At 40.9% G+C, this 18,140-nt stretch overlaps 1 protein-coding gene across 1 annotated transcript in view; it reads left to right on the top strand.

Annotated features, from left to right (window-relative positions):
* Window positions 1–18,140, top strand: part of PID1 (phosphotyrosine interaction domain containing 1) — a 93,058-nt gene that overhangs the window by 15,909 nt on the left and 59,009 nt on the right. The window contains exon 2 of the mRNA XM_079978307.1: window positions 15,696–15,842. Within this exon, the coding sequence (XP_079834433.1) occupies window positions 15,696–15,842 (147 nt within the window). The remainder of the gene's footprint in view (window positions 1–15,695; window positions 15,843–18,140) is intronic.

The raw sequence follows: 18,140 nt of genomic DNA, 5'->3' as shown, positions 1-18,140 counted from the left end.
TTAGCGGAGTCTGTAACCTGAAGTGTATGTAACCTGAAGCATATGTAACCTGAAGTACCACTGTATTAATTAATGCTCTTTTCTCCTCTCCTAGGTTTTCAGAACTCTAAATCTTAGGGGATCAATTGCTCCATGTGGAGAAACTTTCATGCAGAATTATAACGCTTGTTCTGGCTCTGCAGGTAGAATTCTAGTATGTCTTGTATTCTTTCCCAAATATTAGAGGTTTGATCCAGACTTAATAATACTTAAGGTAGACCCATTGAAGGCAATTGGACTAACTTATGTTGATTTTATTGGTTCTGTTCTAAGGTTGACTAAGCCTGGGTCTTTGAGGCAATGTGCCAAGTTCTCTTTGATGACACAGAACACTGGCCCTGGCTGCATCAATAACTCAGCACAGCATCTCCCAGTTGAACTATACTGGAAATGCCCTAGAAAAGAAGGCAAGTTAAAAACAACCACCAGTACAAATTTCTTTAGCAACACAGGCAACCATTTGGTTTCTGAGATTTCTTTTTGTTTTTTCTCATTTGCTGGAATAGCCCATTAGCTGATACTATAACATCTAGTACAGTGCAGCTACAGCCACTAAAGCTTTCAATTAATACATTTATTTGAAATGAGTACTCCCTGACTTCAAGGACATAGCAGGAGTTCCTGCCTAGTTTTTAATGTATGAAGTTTTATCCAGAGGGTAGCCTAAGTGCTTATTACCGTGCATCGACAGAGAACCATATAATCAGAAAATGAAAATTACCAAGGAATGTCGGCTGCTCCAATGGTTTGGAATGGCTATTCTCTAGCACAAAAGCCTGAGCAGGATTGGCTTTTCCCTCTACATGCTCTTATTTTCTTATAAAATCTGTAATAGGTACCACATGTCTATGGAGAGGATTGAAGCAGAACACAATAGATCTGCCGCTCAAGAAATAACCAGCTTCTAAGGAAAGCTAAGATATAGTCTTTGCAGTTACATGGCATGGTGAATTTTGTCCAAGTATAATATAGTAGTGTTCTCTCTTCAAAATTTCTGAAGAGCTCTCTTATAACATCAGTCAGGAAAGTAATAAAATACGACAGGTTTGGGGGGAAAAACATTGCTGTACAGTAGAATGGGGAGGGGGGGTGTTAGCAGGCACAGAATCCTTATCTATTACTTTTCTTTTGACTTCCCTCTTTCTGTCTCTTTCTTATTTTATTACATCCTATTCTATTTTTAATGTTTGGAATGGATTTACAGGTCATGGTTTAGGAACAGCACTGGTTAGTGCCATCCCTAGAATGCCTGATAAAAGTTGTACCCCTCTTCTTCCCAAAGTAGCCCAAGGCAGCAAACACACAAATGATATAACTTCTAAAAACAGTTCAAATACAGATGCAGACTTAGATCAGATGCAGATTCTGATTAAGATGTCACAACAATTTAAGATGCTGGCAAAGCAGAAAATTGGCAAATGAGAGACAATGAGAAAGCATATAAGTTTGAGGCATGCTCTTGGTTCTCCAAACCAGGTGATGTCTGAATTGAACCTCTCTTACTGAAGGCACAGGAGAAGACGGCTGTCTGAAAGCTGAACAAGAAAATAATAATGAGAGCCAGTGCAGCATAGCACTTGATGTTGGACTAGGAGCAAGCTTAAGATCACCGCTCAGCTGTAGAACTCACTGTGTGACTTTGGCTTAGACATTCTATTTCACCCTAGTCTATTTCACAGAGTTGTTGAGGATATAAAATGGTTGGGAAAGAACCAAGCTCATTCAAGGAAAAGTGGGATATAACTAAACATCTAGAGGTCTCTCTTGAGAAAAGCCTTAGAGATGACTTGATCTTAAACTAAGAAACAAACTTCAATCCTATCAAGCAGAAAAGATTAAAGACAGTTTATTGAAAGCCTGAAGTGCAAAAAGATGGAAAATCCAGACAGAGAGAGCTCCTATGCTTTCAAAAGTTGCACAGAATTTGATTTGAGCTTGCACATCTTAGCACAGGAGGAGATATGCAAGTTCCCCTGGAGAACTGCCCCCAGCTGGATATGAAGTGATTTAATTTTGCAGGTGATGAATCTTTATAGCATCTGAAACAGATCTTAAAGGCATGGGAACATGAATTCTCAGCAGCTTATCATATATTCTGTGGAGTGCAGTACAATGTTGGGCATGCACAGTATTGCTAGACCTAGAACCATGGTTTGAAATTGGCTTAGTATCCTGGCTTGTTATGAAGCTCTTCCTGATTTGAACAAAATGGGAGACTACAGTTAATTAGAGACTTCCTGGCTTAATTGTGGCTTATGTGAATGGAAGAACAAAAAGATTGCATGCAGGGGTGTTGCTAGGAAGTTTAAAAAACTTGGGGCATGAGTCAATGGCCCAAACTTGCATGTGTTAATTTATATGTAAAGATGAAAAATTAGGTTAACTTTAAGAGGGGAAAAAACATCTGGCTGATGCTGCCATGGTGTGCTCTGAATATGGGATGCCTACAGGATTTTCTGGGCTGAATATATATAGACCTTCTGCCACACCCATAAAAAGGTTTGGAAAAACTGCTGCTCATGTGCATATTGAAACCAAAATGACTCTTACCCAACATCTGGCAAGACTCCTCTCTTTGCCCAACATGTGTGCATGCCTGCACACACATGCAGTGGGCTACTATGAAATATGGTAAACTTTGGCATTCCATTGTAATTAGTAAATTCATATCAATAAGTACATGTCCCCCCCCCCAATGTCTGCTATTTATTTGCTTTGAGGGTGGTAGAGACCTTAGGAATGCAGAAAGACACTGCAGAACTCAATGAATAGAAGATGTGAAAATGGCTTCTGTTGGAGGAAGTCATGGTGCTTCTAAAGTTTAATTTGAGTCTGTTGAAGTCAATCAGTGTCTTTGTACTGGCTTGAGCTGGCACTGGATCACATCCTCTCCTTTTAAAGACTCTGCTTGTATTCAGTACATCTGTGAGAAAAATAAATATTTACAGTGCATTTTCCCTTAGCCTTTATTAGAACATGGGGATAGGATGGAAGGAAGCATTATGGGCATCTTAACTTCATATGTAGACCGCTTCTTAAACAGAAGCTGGGAGAGAAAATGGAGCAGCCAAGCTCTGTTGTGCCTCCTTTTTAATTACATGCTAAAAGAATGAAAGGGAAAAGGCAGACTTCCTTTCGCCACTGTAGATTTGCATTTAGAAATGTGCGCACACTGGCCCCTTTCACTCTTTATTTACGTGAAGGGGTAACAAGTGAAGAAAGGAGTTGGAGGACGGCAGCTATAGCCCCATCCATGTCATCCACCTTTGAGGTGTGGAGGTGTTTGTGCAGGGTTGTAGAACAAGGATGGGGAGCCACTGTCCCTCCAAATGTTGTTGGACTCCAACTCCCATCAGCCCTAGTCAGCATGGTAAGTGATCAGGGATGATGGGCATTGTAGTCTAGTGACATCTTTCTAAAACTGGAGGGAGGCACTGCTTGTAGAGGTCTATGGGCGAATGCTCCCCTGCCTCAGACCTCCACACAAATATGTGGATGGCTAGACTGGGAGGAGCTTTGTGTTGGGGTGGAAGCAGACTTTATAACATTTGTAACACTTTTGAAAGGTGTACTCAAAAAACCATTTTCCCAAACAGTTTGTAAGTAGCCTTGCTATACCAGTGCTGACTATGGAGATTGGAGAATTCCAACGAAAACTGAAATGGAAACAGGAATGGCCATGTTTGTTTGTTTGTTCCATGTCCAGAACCGAAATCAGTCCAGTGAATATGATTGGTGTTTGCTGCTGCTGTTGTTTGCAGTCTGTAAATGATTTGCAATTGATTCCATTTCTATCCACCTTCCAATTTGCATTGTGTTTCCTTTGCGTTGAAATGAATGGGGTGGAATAACGTAATGTAATGACAGCGTAACTTATGTAGTTTACATAATTAGTTACGTAAATTATGTAAGTTAGTAATTTCTCCACAGCAGGCAGTAAGATGAATTATGCAGTTTTGGGTGGGACAAAACAGTGCTGCATGCGATGAATAAATGGTGGAAAGGAAAATGATGCCTTCTTATATCCCTAATGGAGAGGCTATTAAAATCAGAAGATACACAAGAGTGCTTTTTCAGGAAGAAGTCTTAATAGTATAACATTTGTTTAGGCAAGTGCTTTTCTCAAAGACCCTGAATTTATTATTTTACTGAGCTAAATATTTCTTTGCTGGGTAGGTTCTATCTCAAACCATCTAATCAGGCTACTAGATATGTATGTTTTTCATTTACAAACAGTATTGTTCAACACTCTCATATTTTAAAGTACTTGAGAAATGGCCTTTTAAACTGAACAGTGAAACTTGGAGTTACTATGACTGGGTTCAAACTACCTTTTCGTACAATAGGTAAAGTAACTTTTTATTTTAAAGGGTTTCGTTTGTTTGTTTGTTTTGCATTCTAATCTATGAAAAAGCTCATTACACCAGTTCCCACACTTCCTGGAAAATGCCCCACTCATGACCAAAACACAGAAAAAGGACAGGCAGCAAAGGGGAGGTCCCAGAGATGCCTAGAAGTAGAGAAAAGAACAGGATTTCCTCTATTTAAAGACGTGGGAAGTTTTGATATTGTGGCAGCATGCTACTTGGTTTTTGAGATCTTTGCCATTTTTTCTTGTGAGAGATCTTTAGGTAGTAAAATTAAGAAGAAGAAAGAGCACACATGGAAACTGTGTTCATTGATCCTTTAATCCAAAGTATAACTCAGTTCAGAAAGTTTGCCATGATAATATCACAGAGTATACTCGGGGTTTTAGCAGTTGAACTGTAAGGACTGCCACAGGGCTGTTCTCTTATATGACCCCATTTGGATTGAGTGGGGAAGTGTGAAGTGCACAGAGGAGGTAACTTGAGCAGGAGAACTTCCTGGCATCTTCTACCCTTGATAATGAGGCCGTTGTTTGTGTGCAAGCTGTTCACACCGACCACTTTCTCACAATACATAATTTGTGGTCTTGTTCCTTGAAGATGGTTTATATCAAACAAAACTGCCATTCATAAAGGGCCAAGCAAATGTAGTAAAACATGATCATAGCTGGGAATTGCTGCAAACTATGGATTTATGTCAAGAATGTTAATGATTTGTTTATGAATAAGTGAGCCCATAGTATTGTGAAACATTCTGAGAATTGCTGAATGGACAGTTTAAACTGAACTGAGACAATTCCTGAGCTAAATAAGCTGTATTGGTTGTGTGTGTGAAAGAACTGGTTGCAGCTAAGTTTATGGTTTTAATAAACAGCACTTTCTTTTACTCAGTCTGCCCAAATTATAAGTTGCTGCTGCTCACATATAAACATGGGTTTTCTATCTTTTTGTTTCTCAACCCATAAGGAATAATTATGAACATGTACCCTTGCATATTGTAGATGATTAAAGCTGCATTTTAAAATCTAGCTGTTAAGAATCCTAGCATTTTAGAAAGCCCAGTATGGATTTGGCTACTAAAGCAGTATTCCAGAGCCACAGTGAAGATATCAACTTTGAAGTTTATTAACTAATAAATTATCATAAACTTTTAAAAAGATTATGAACTGCAAATTTCATTAAAGCAACTTGGAAGTCTTCCAGGGCAGAAATATTTTCTTCTATATCCAGGAGCTATGGCTATGTGAGCCAGTAAGCAATGGGGGCAGCACATTCCAGGAAATTGGTTATTTCGGGAATATATGTAGAAAACCCCTTATGTGGTTGGCATAATCATGAAACCCTGATGCAGTTGTAACTCTATATGTAAAGTCCTTCTCAGTGAGGATTTTGCAGAGTTTTGCAGCTCACTTGCCAGTAAATGGTTACATCAGAGACGTGCTTTACTGATTGGAACAGCTATGTACAGATTTGAAATGAAGCACAACTTGTTTTTTCCTATATGGCTGTCCTGTAAATACTGTTTCCGCACTTACTAAGCTGATGGTTCCTGGAGTATGTCGAGATTTGAATGGTTTTCAAATATGTATAACTTTGGCAAACCATCTAGACAACATTTCCGCAGCCTAGATGAGGACAGGGGGTAAGGATATTAGATGCACAGGCAGTGCTCTGAAGTAAATTGGCTAACTATGAAATACTTTCTTCTTTTGGTGCCAAAGAGGAGACATTCTGGAGCCAGTTTTAATACATCCACTATATTTGAGCAGGCCAGCATCCAGAGGCATCAGACTGTCCCTTCTAGTATAGATTCTACTCATAGTATTGAGAGCTTAATTTTAAAACATGCTGAAATGAATGGAAGCCTGTCCATTGATTTGGATGTTTGAACTGGACTCATCAATGGTACTTATGGATAAAATAAAAATAATAATGTTTGAGGTTATTGCTGCAGTAATTTCTAGAGGCTGTTAGTGGGCCACTTACCAGAAACTTCTTCTTATAAAAAACTTTCATTTCAAAGTGTATAAGAGCTGCTCTGCTGCATCAGAGCAAAGGTCTATTCAGGCATGGCTGTTTTCTCCCAGCCTGAAAGATGCCCATGGGAAACCTGGAAGCAGATCACATTCTATATTTAGCATTCAGACCTTTAAAATGCTTTCCATCAATTAAGTGAGGCTCACAGGTATACAGCTTCCCAGGCCCTGCAATCCTTTCTTAAATGTTCATGTCATGTTGGCCATTTCCATTGCTATAGGTATTGGGACTCAGTTCCTGTACAGTGGACCCTCTAGTTACATACCGCTCTGGATATGTAACTTTTGGGTTATGAATGCGGCAAACCCGGAAGTGTGTACTTCCGGGTTTCACTGCGCACACATGCGCAGAAGTGGCGCCTCTGCCTATGGACTTTTTGGGTTGCGGACGGATCCCTGGAACGAATTTAATTCGTATCTGGAGGGTCCACTGTGTACAGCAGTGAAACTCCTCTCCACTCCCCCAAGACCCATTTTGCTGAAGAATGGTATACAAATTCACAAAATGTGTGGAACCTGTAACAGAATGTAGCAGCATGGCTTGCTGATGTTCAGTGTTCTAGCCACTCTATTCCATTTCCCTTCACCTGCTCCAATTTTGGCTGTTACTTGTCTATATTTCTTTTGATACCCCCTTCCCAAAATAATGGAAATTATTTACAGAGAGTTGCCTAGCCTTGTTTGCTTTTAGCAGCAAGTTCCTTCCCACAAGTACCTGGTGAAGAGACAAATGTGGACAGGTCGTAGTATTCTGGAGAGCTGATGGTTTGTGGTGTTTGGAAAAGTCAACAAAATACAGTTAAGAGAGCATTTTTTAAAAACCCACTTTAAGATACCTTTGTTCTATCTTCCTACTAGCTGTCTCTTGAATATCCAGAAATGGCAGTAGGTGATCAGAGGTATGCAGGTCGAAGGTAGATTGTATTTATCACATAACTCAATAAATGCCACCATGTTTTGTTTGTGCATTCACAGCAATGAATGGTCCATGTTTTCTGGCAATTCTGTCATGGTACTTGGCACAAACTTTTCAAGGCTTGTGTTAAAAGACTTTGCTGTGTCTGCTTAAAGTGCTACAACTGCTAGGGGGACAGAAGGGCTGCAAGGTGGAATCTGACACCATGGAGCAACAAGAGTGTCACCTCCCTGGAACAACTGAATTTTGCAGCAGTTTAAGAGACTCAGCTGAGAAAAAGAGTTGCAGCGTTGGTTCATTTAACCAGAAAGGACCTTATTATTTATTTATTGCACCTATATCCCGCCAATTCTCCAGGGAGCTCAAGAACCTGGTGTACATGGGTCTCCCTGCCCTCATTTAATCCCTACAACAACCCTATGGGTTAGGTTAGGCTGAGAGACAGTGACTGGTCCAAGGTGTGACCTTCATGGCTGAGTGGGGATTTGTAACCTGGTCTCCTAGGTCCTAGTTTGACACTGTAATCACTACTGCACACTGGTTCTCCAAGGTGTGCTGTGTTGGCTGAGATACAGCCTTGTAAGGGCATTCATAATAATTGATTTAACAAAGGTGTTTCTATGGGCTTCCAAACTCCCCTCTCAGAGTTCGAACTTGGAGTGGACCTTTCACTAGTTGCACTTCAGAAATAGATAAACTCAGACTAAGATTTAAATAAGCCTACAGCTCAGTCTGGGTGGTTAGTTCCACCCTCCTCCCCAGCAGATGAGGTGCTTCTGGTTAATTAGGCCTTGCTTGTTTCAGCAGTTTGATACTCTTAAGACATGGGGAAGACATTGGTCCCATCAGCATTTTGGGACTAGAGTGAGTGGCAATGTGACCTCAGGTCAGGGAGGTGTTGGCAGAATGGTCTTCTGTGCAGGAGCTCCTGGTGCAATTTCCTCTAGCCCTTTGATTCTTCAAGTTAATTCATCATTCCTTGAAAAGGAGAAGTTGGGACACTTGGTGACAGGGACAAATACAAGTTACACCACTCCCCCACCCAAACTTTTAGTTTCTTTGAAGTCCAGGATCATAAAACATTTTAAACACATTTTTAATGATTTTGAAACAAGTACAATAACTATTAAACACTTATCTGCAACACGCAGTACCATAAGCTCATGTTCTTACTCACTGAACCATAGCCTTCACCTGAGTTTACCAGGATGTTGTTATTTTATTTTTCTCAGCAACTTGGAGAGCAGATGACTTTGAGAATGCTCAACTTCTTGTGTTGTCAGTTTCTTTCTCTTGTTTTATCTTTCCTCTGACTCTGGATCCTAGCCAGTGAATTTCTTTATAGAAAAAGACCCTCCTAATAGAATACAATACAGCCCCAGCTGTTAGGAACTACTCTCCCCTCAGTAGGTTATCAGACACCCAAACATATCTTGTAGCATCATGTAGCACAACTTGTCCCCTAGACTTAAGACAGATGTAGCCTTATATCTATGTTAGCTAGAGTTATTTGATCTCTGTGTGATTTCTTAATTTGACTTCTTTGGGAGGCTTCTGAGAAACTGTAATCTTGACTAGCTTGTTAACATTTTCTTTATTCCTCTATGCTTCACAATGCTACCTCCATTTTTAGATGGTTTTTCAAAGTCACCAGCAGAATTCCACAATTTTTTTTCTGGAGCTGAGGTGGTTTGTCTTCCAGAGCTGCTAATAATTCTCCATGCTTAAGGTTTAAGCCATCGCTTTAAATAAGGACCTTTTCATCTTCATGCACTATTCCCACATCCCAGTTCCAAGAAGTACCAATGCCAGTGCTGTACGTATACTGTGCAATTGAAACTTGTATGGTACAAGAAGTAAAACATAGTTGGGCACTTATTATTTTTATTTTATATTATTTACCCAAAGCTGAAGAGCCTTTGGACCTTTGCTGTTCTGCAAAATGATGAAGTGTTATATTACATCGGGCAAATATTAGACCATTTTAGAAGCATGGGGCTTTAAAACAAATGAAGTCTGTTGTTCCTTGAACCTAGATAGTCAATATAATTTCATTTCCCCATGCTTGAAAAAGTGATCGTTTTACTTTGTGATGACTGGTAAGAGATGCACGAAGAAGCTTTGAAGAAAACAGTTCCTCTGCATTTGTTTCCAATAGCAACTTCATTGATAATAATTTCTCCCGCCCTGACAACCCGATGTGGTTGTTCTCAGCTGTTACTATAAATGCTGAAATAAAATAGTTGAAAATTAAATCAATGTTACGTAATGCTTGTAGCTGAGAAAATATGAAATTGATATTCTCCCTGGGCCAGAACTCCACATAACATGAAACTTCTTTTGCATTAGGCTATCTCTTTCCCCCAGCTTTTTGCTCACTAGTTCAGAGAGATTCATGACTCTGTATGGTAAAAGATCTGATCCAGTAATCTTTCTATATGCATGTTTAGAGGATTTACAGAAACACTTTGGAAAAGCATGTATATTTCAAGACAATCAGACTTTGTTGGGCAACTTTACACTCTAACATTTCATTGAATTTGATAGCATTGTAGTTATTGTTCCTGAGTGATACGAAAGCATATGTATCTTGCAACATGTGCTGCACCAGATCTTGGGCTTGTTTAAGATTAATTCACTACTTTAGATTATTGCCAAAATCTATAGAAAAGTAATACAATAGTAGAAACCTGCTTCTACCCCCCTGACCCAAATTCTGATGGTGATCTGAGGGAATAAAATTAAGGCATCCAAGAAAATATGGATGATGCATCTAAAATCCATAAAGACCATAAAGGAAATCTACCTTCTAATGGGAGTATGGGGGGCGGGGAGATGGCTTTAACTTTGATGAGAGGCTGGGTTTCAGTAGTTTTACATCCTGAATAAACAGCTAGTTTTCTTAAGAAGCTGGTCTCTCTTTGTCTGTGGAAGCTGGAAGACACCTCAGACTCCATTTTAGTGTTTATATGGAGTAGCTTGGCAGCTGTGCCTCCCTAATCTCCTCAAAAAGCATCTCCCTCTTCCTTTCCCCTCCCTAACTAAAGTTGTGCCATGGTTGCCTTGGCCATACTCCAGTCTGCCAAGATGAAGCTATATAGTTGAAAAGTACCGGTAAGCATAGCTATATAAATAGCTCTCTTCTCTAATTGGCTACACTTATCTGTACAACGTATTACCTGTCTTCATTTGTGGCTTTATAACATTGCACAAGACTGTATTGGTTGGAACAGTTTGCCTTCCAAATACATTCAGCTGCGATAGTGGGGCTAATAGTTACATATCAAAGTAGTAGCAAAAGACCAAAGTATGTGAAATGTGATCTGGCTGAGTAGATAATATGGGGAAGATGAAACGCTACGTAATTTAAAAATGTACATATTATTATGTAAACATACTGTTGAACTGGTGATTACTTTATCATTGACTATCAAGGTAAATGGACAACTTTTCAAAGTCAGAATTAAAGTCAACACATTTGCTGTGGGTAAGGTAAAGGTAAAGGTACCCCTGCCCATACGGGCCAGTCTTGACAGACTCTAGGGTTGTGCGCCCATCTCACTTAAGAGGCCAGGGGCCAGCGCTGTCCGGAGACACTTCCGGGTCACGTGGCCAGCGTGACATCGCTGCTCTGGCGAGCCAGAGTCGCACATGGAAACGCCGTTTACCTTCCCGCTGGTAAGCGGTCCCTATTTATCTACTTGCACCCGGAGGTGCTTTCGAACTGCTAGGTTGGCAGGCGCTGGGACCGAGCAGCGGGAGCGCACCCCGCCGCAGGGATTCGAACTGCCGACCTTTCGATCGGCAAGTCCTAGGTGCTGAGGCTTTAACCCACAGCGCCACCTGCGTCCCAACTACCCTGCTGTGGGTAGTAACCTACAAAATAAGTTAATATTCATGTTTCAAATCCCAGACATCTGCCTGGTTTATACTAATGCTGAGCAGCTGCCGCTTTACTTCGTGGATTGGAGGAGGAGGTGTATGCCCATTTCTGGAGGCAGAAAACTCACTCTGAATTGGACCGAACACGGGTTAGAGCTGAACGTCAAGCCAGCAATTGGTGATAGTAATGGTGAAGAGGACCTTCTTCACCGCCTCTATTGCATCTGCAGAAAGCAGCATCAGGAGACTCCTTTAGGTGGCAGTCTAATAATGGAACCACCTCCACCACTGGGGCTTGGTGAGGACCCTAAGATCTCCTGCAATGATTTTGCAGTTTTTTTCAGATAAAGTCACTCAGATTCAGAAAGAGGTAGACTCCACTGTGGTAGCAGGGCCGGGGCAGGAGAGTGCTAGAGTCCTGTCTAGACAAGTTGCATGGGATCAGTTCCAATCTGTTATCTCTGAGGATGTGGACAGGCTGCTTGGATGAGTGAAAATGACTACCTGTCTCCTTGATCCTTGCCCATCCTAGTGATTGGGAGTGGCCACTGAGGCCATATAACACATATCCTGAAAGACCTACATTGGCTCCCAGTACATTTCCAAGCACAATTCAAAGTTGGTGCTGACCTTTAAAGCCCTAAATGAGCTTGGTCCAGTATACCTGAAGGAGTGTTTCCACCCTCATCTTTCAGCCCGAACACTGAGGTCCAGCTCCAAAGGCCGTCTGGCAGTTTTCTCACTGCGAGAAGTTAGGTTACAGGGAACCAGGCAGAGGGCCTTCTTGGTGGCACCCACCGTGTGGAACGTCCTCCCATCAGATGTCAAGGAAATAAACCAACTATCTGACGTTTAGAAAACATCTGAAGGCAACCCTGTATCGGGAAATTTTCAATGCCTAATGCTTTACAATTTTTATGTGCTGTAAGCTGCCTTGAGTGACTGGGGAAACACAGCCAGATGGGTGGGGTATAAATATTATTATTATTATTAGTAGTAGTAATTATTTCTTCAACTATGTATTTCAGGTAGCATATAATGCATGTGCATCATGTGTACTGTGGCAGTGTCCCATCTGCACAATTTACTCCCCACAGAAAATGTTTTTGAAAACTGATGTTAGCATTTTGGGTGTGTGGCTTGCCTATGGTGCAAAATAGCCTGGTACCGGCACTGGTCATAGGTGCATATGCTCTCACCATACAATGTCTAAGGTGCACATCCACTTTCACCACTGCTAGAAGGAATCCTCAACAACTACTTTTATACCGCTTAATCGCTGAAGTTTTTAAGCAGTGTTCATAAGATTACAGAAATTATTCAATGGGCAAAATCAATTAAAATCACAATAAAACAGAAAGCTTACTTAAAAATGCCTGCTGAAATAGAAATGTTTTTGTCAAGCACATGAAGTTCAACGGGGGACTAACTGATAATATAAATGTGCTTGTTTGCTTCTGAATCTTCTTCCATATAATTTTTCTAGTTTAAAATTGGGAAGATGAGAGAAGATTATATTAGCAGTTATGCAGCCTAGCTCTGGCAATGGCTGCTCTCAGTCTTATGAATCACTACCAAAATTAGGTCTGGTCTGGACATATAAGTTAAGATCAGAACAAGCCAAGTGTATGAGAAAAGGATGGCAAGCAAAATGTGTGACAAGGAAAGAATTTAGTATCAACTGCTGACTTGTAAATTTGATGGGAAATATCTTCGAACTAATTTCAGTGTATTGAATTAACAGCAACCATAATCATTTCCTTACTGTTGTGGAAGTTTTTTGGAAACTGAACTGCTTGTACAAACAGTAAGGAAATATTGGTGCACCTATGTATCACAGGGGTCAGCAAACCTTTTCAGCAGGGGGCTGGTCCATTGTCCCTCAGACCTTGTGGGGGGCCGGACTATATTTTGAAAGAAAAAAACCGAACGAATTCCTATGCCCCACAAATAACCCAGAGATGCATTTTAAATAAAAGGACACATTCTACTCATGTAAAAACACGCTGATTCCCAGATCGTCTGTGGGCCGGATTTAGAAGGCAATTGGGCCAGATCCGGCCCCTGGGCCTTAGTTTGCCTACCCATGATGTAGCATGATACATGAGTAGGATGGCAAAGCAGCTATTACTTATGCACACTTTTCATGTTTATGGTTTTTCAAGTGTGTAACCACTTACCATTATGATAGCTTTATTTATTTTGGTTTGTGGTTAACTTTTCATTCAAGAACTTTTCATACTGTTTTGCCGGGGTCACCAATATTGTGTTTATGTAAAGTATGCTAATTGTTTGTTGCTGAGAACTTCTTGTGAAATTTGTATAAAGAATTCTTATTACATGGCCTTTGTAAATAAAACATCCGTGGGACATCTGTGATTACATAAAACAAAAGTAGATGGGGGACAGTGAAAAAAGATATAACCATGTAGTTTGTAGACTTAAACTTGAACGCACACCTAAGTGTGGCTGCTGCCTGCTGGGGCTGCATTGCTTTTAGTGAAATGCACACATTGCACATTGAACTGTATATTCTGTGGAAAGTTATTCAGTGCAGGTAGATTGCATGGGCACTCAGACACACAGCATGCCTTTGATGACCTGTGCCACAAACTAGATATAATGAGCACTCATATTGGAGTGCTCTGTAGACTGATAGCTGTGGTCTTATATATACTAGCCTTTTGCTCTCTTTCACTCTTGTCTGATGTTCCTAACCCTTCTTTTAGACATTCTTTGCTTCTTTTAGATTCTTATGGACTTTTATATATATTTTCTGTTTTAACACATTTTAGTGGTTTCTTAAAAATAGATTTTGAATGACTATACCCCCTCCCTCCTTATGCTGGCCTATGACTGTAATAAAGTGTTGATTGGTGATGGATTGGTAGTTTTGAATGGTGGGAAGTTCTTGGAGAAAGTGAACCTGAGAATGCATAGTGTTATGTGCTTACCACCACCAGTGCCGGATTTACGTATAAGCTAAACAAGCTATAGCTTAGGGCCCCACTCTCTTGGGGTCCCCCCCAAAAATCTAAAAGAAAAAAATCTGGATACTTCTTCTTAATTGTATTTCAGTTCAACAATTACTTTGATAAAATACATACCGTAGATTCTGGCATATTAGGCGACTGGGCATATTAGACGACCCCCCAAATTGGCAGCTGCAATTTGGGCGTTCGTCTTATAAGCTTAGTAGCCTAATACGCTGGGCAGCTCCGTGCTGGGAGAAAGCCGCCCGGCGTGGAGCGGAGCCCGCCACTGGCTGCTGCTGCTTCGGAGCTGCCGCTGCCGCTGCCGCCGCAGTGGGTGGGCTCTGCTCCATGTTGCCCATACTCGGCGTATAAGACAACCCCCGACTTTTAAACCTCTTTTCTGGGGTTAAAAAGTCGTCTTATATGCCAAAATCTACGGTATTTTTTAATGTGCAAATGGCTTTAGATGCCTATTAGGTCCATAAATTACCATGTAGCATATATTCAACACAAAAAACCCAGTGTCAATTTGTTGTTGACAAAGGACAGCTGGACATATAAAGGGCCCCATCACCTTCAGTAGCTTAGGGCCTCATCAAACCTAAATCTGGCCTTGACCACTACCATGGGTGGTGAAAATCTTGAGCTTGACTTCCTTTTGGAAGAGTGATTGCTGGAGACATATGGTATTTTGAAATATTTGATTTATCTACAAATATACAGTACATATGGACCATAGAGAGAGGTGGGAAGCTCCCAGTTTTGGGACCAGATGCAGCCTTACAGGGCTTTCGTGTTTGACTTGCTAACCTCTCCCTAGTCCCCAGTCTTCTCAGGCCCATTTCCCCCGCTAGTGAACTATTTCCCGCTGATCAGAGGAGTGGGGTGGGGATGGGGGAGGTCATTGGAAGGGCTGCTTAGCTGCTTAGTGGAATCACCTCAGAAGGAAAGAAACAAGGAAATGGCAGAGTCTCTCTGCAGAGCTACCAATGGAGTTAGTCTGGTTTTCCTGTCCCTTCTTCCTCACTAAAGCTTTCTGTGGCCCCAGAAATGTAAGATATGGCATAACAATGTAAGATGTGGCATAGAGGACTACAGAAGAAAGGGGGAATTGATGGAAATCAGAGGGCTACCTTCCATGAGCTCAAGAGCATTCTACTTTCACAAGAGTAGGTTTGGATCCAAACCAATCTTTTCAATGTCCTGTGTTAATGTTTTTTCTCTCTTCCTCTCTCTCTTCATTTGTAATTTGAAAAATGAAAAAGAAAAGCATATATTTCAAACCTCGCTATCTTGGATTTTTACATGAACTTAAAGCAGTTTTCATTCCTTCCAGCATTGTTTCCATGTCACTGCACAGATAATTAGAACAAGTCAGGTAGAAATATTGACCTTCACGTTCGTTGTCTTGAATTTAAACACATAAATTCTGCAAAATAAAATAAAAATCTTCTGTCTTTTTTATTCTTTTTTCATTTAGCACTTTCAGACCATGTTGAAGACTAAGCTAAATGTCTTAACCCTTCGGAAGGAACCTCTCCCCACAGTGATCTTCCATGAGCCAGAAGCCATTGAGCTGTGCACCACAACTCCATTAATGAAAACCCGGTCACATGCTGGATGCAAGGTATCTAATAATTCAAAATCCAGGCAACATGCCTGTTGTGGAAATATTCTGCACCAATAGAGAGACAGTTGAAAAGGGGTGAGAAATTTAAACACCTATAGTATTTAAACAGCTGTATTCAAATATTTGTTCAGGGTGTTAGATCCAGGCTAAAGTTATGCTTAGAATAGGCCCATTGAGTATCCTAAGTCTTGCTGATTTCATTGGGTCTGCTCTAAGCATGTTATGGGTCTTAGTCCAACCCATTAAGTTCCACAAAATTCAAAATAGCATGTTATTAAATCTCAGAAAATTTTACCGTGAAGCGATCCCTGGACTGGTACGAACCATAATCATATCCTCTGTTAGGTTAGGTTTTTATTTTTATTTACTTTAATTTGGCCAGATTCCTCACTGACAGATAAGGAAGCTGGAACCTAAAAATTGTTGACCCCTTGAATCAGAGGTAGGAAAGTAGATCAAGTCAGTGGGCTGGATTCTAACTTTCCCTACTCCCTGCAGGTCAACTTTTACAGTGTGTGGGATCACTTTCTGGTCAGTCACACAACATTGCAATGATGTCAAGTAGGTGACACATGTCAGTGTTCTAATGAGATTGCTGAAACTACCGTTCATACAGCAATTTCCTTTGAAGGTGCGTGATCTGCCACAGGAACGCACCTTCAAAGCGGGTTGTTGTCTCTGCCAAACAGGCATTTGCCAGTTACAAAAAACACCTTTGAAACTTCCATTTTCCAATGCAGGGCAGCTGATCCCATTGGGGCTCCCTGGGACAGACACTGAGTCCCATAGGATGTCAGGTGTATGGCAGGAGGGGCTGTTTGTGAGGAACAGCTTCACAAGCCAAATTAGGACCCATTCCAGGCCTAATTGGGTCTGTGGGCCAGAGGTTTCCCATCTAGGCCTTGAATAATTCTTATTTTAAGAACCACACAGAATCAATTCTTAGAGGTTGAAACATTTTAAGAAATACACTTATGAATAATAATGATAAAAAATTGGCAGAAACTTAGCATGTTTAAGGTCAGAGGTTGCAGTCCCTGAGTAGATGGGCTGCGGAAGACATCTCTACCTCAATACCAGGAAAGTTGCTGCTAATCAAGTAGAAAGTGCTGGGCTATGTGGACACAGGTGAGAGTGAGGTTTCCATCAGTAGAATGGGGAGGGAAGCAATATGCAATGATTCCCCCTCCCTCTGCTCCCCCTGTAAATCTGTTCTGGAGGGCCCTTGAACCCTTTGGAACAGATTCAGAGGTTTATATGGGAAATGGTCAAATAATGCTTCTCTCTTAGTTCTGCTGATGCAAGCCTTATTGGCAGCTGAGTGACATGTTTGGCTACAACCCTTAGCTGTATAAGCTAGTTTCTTGCCCCAATTTTTATCCTTTATCCTAACAAATTTCATTTGGTTGGATCCTTACATTTGGGATTTCACTCATGGAATGGAGGGGAATCTTTAGCTCAGTAGGTGAGACTGTTTGTAGCTCTGTGGTAGAGTACGTGCTTTGCATGCAAATAACCCCACATTCAGTTCACAGTATCTCCAGACAGGGCTGTGAAAAAACTTCTGTCTGAAACCTTGGTGAACTGTTGCCAATGGTCTGGCTATGTACAAGGCATCTTATATCCTATGAGAGGCAATTTTTACCACTTGCCCCTGCAGCCTCTTCCTCCACAAACATCTGCTTTGGAGAACTGGGGATCCTCCAGAACAGAATGGGAGGTGGCACAAAAATTGCAGGGTGATGGGAAAGCTGTATTTTCTTTGTGAAGGAGTGTATTGGATATAAGCCACTAACTTGAGTCACCATTTTATTATTGTGTCTTTACTTTCTCTGTCAAAAATAATTTAAAAATCTCACGTATTAATGGGAAAAACAATTTATGTGTTTATACAGTCATCTCTGTTTATAATATTTAACTCTCCGGAGACAATGTAGCTGTGGGAATAGGATCATGAATTTGTTGAGACTTGTACCGTCTTAGCAAAAAAGGGCTCTTACGCATTAGCATGTTTGCAGAGCCAAACAAACTGTAAAATGTATTGTACCTTCTGCTGTTGAACTTGAATTCCACATTAGCATTCTTCATAATCCACACCCACTTCAGCTGACCACACCCACTTCCTGGCATATGGCCCATAGGAAGTTGTCCAAGGTGGAAAGCAGCCTGCAGACCAAAAAAGTTAGCCACTTCTGCCCCTAGGAAGTTTTGGATTATTAACCTTTCCTTCTGGGTACTTGAATTCTGCAGTCTGCTCATTTCTAAGGAGAGTTATATTTATTGTATGGTTGGGTC

Source organism: Podarcis cretensis (genome assembly GCF_951804945.1).
Source record: "Podarcis cretensis genome assembly, chromosome: 5".
Classification (NCBI taxonomy): Eukaryota; Metazoa; Chordata; class Lepidosauria; order Squamata; family Lacertidae; genus Podarcis; species Podarcis cretensis.
The sequence above is the reverse complement of the archived record's forward strand: the minus strand, read 5'-3'. Positions and strand labels throughout refer to the sequence as shown.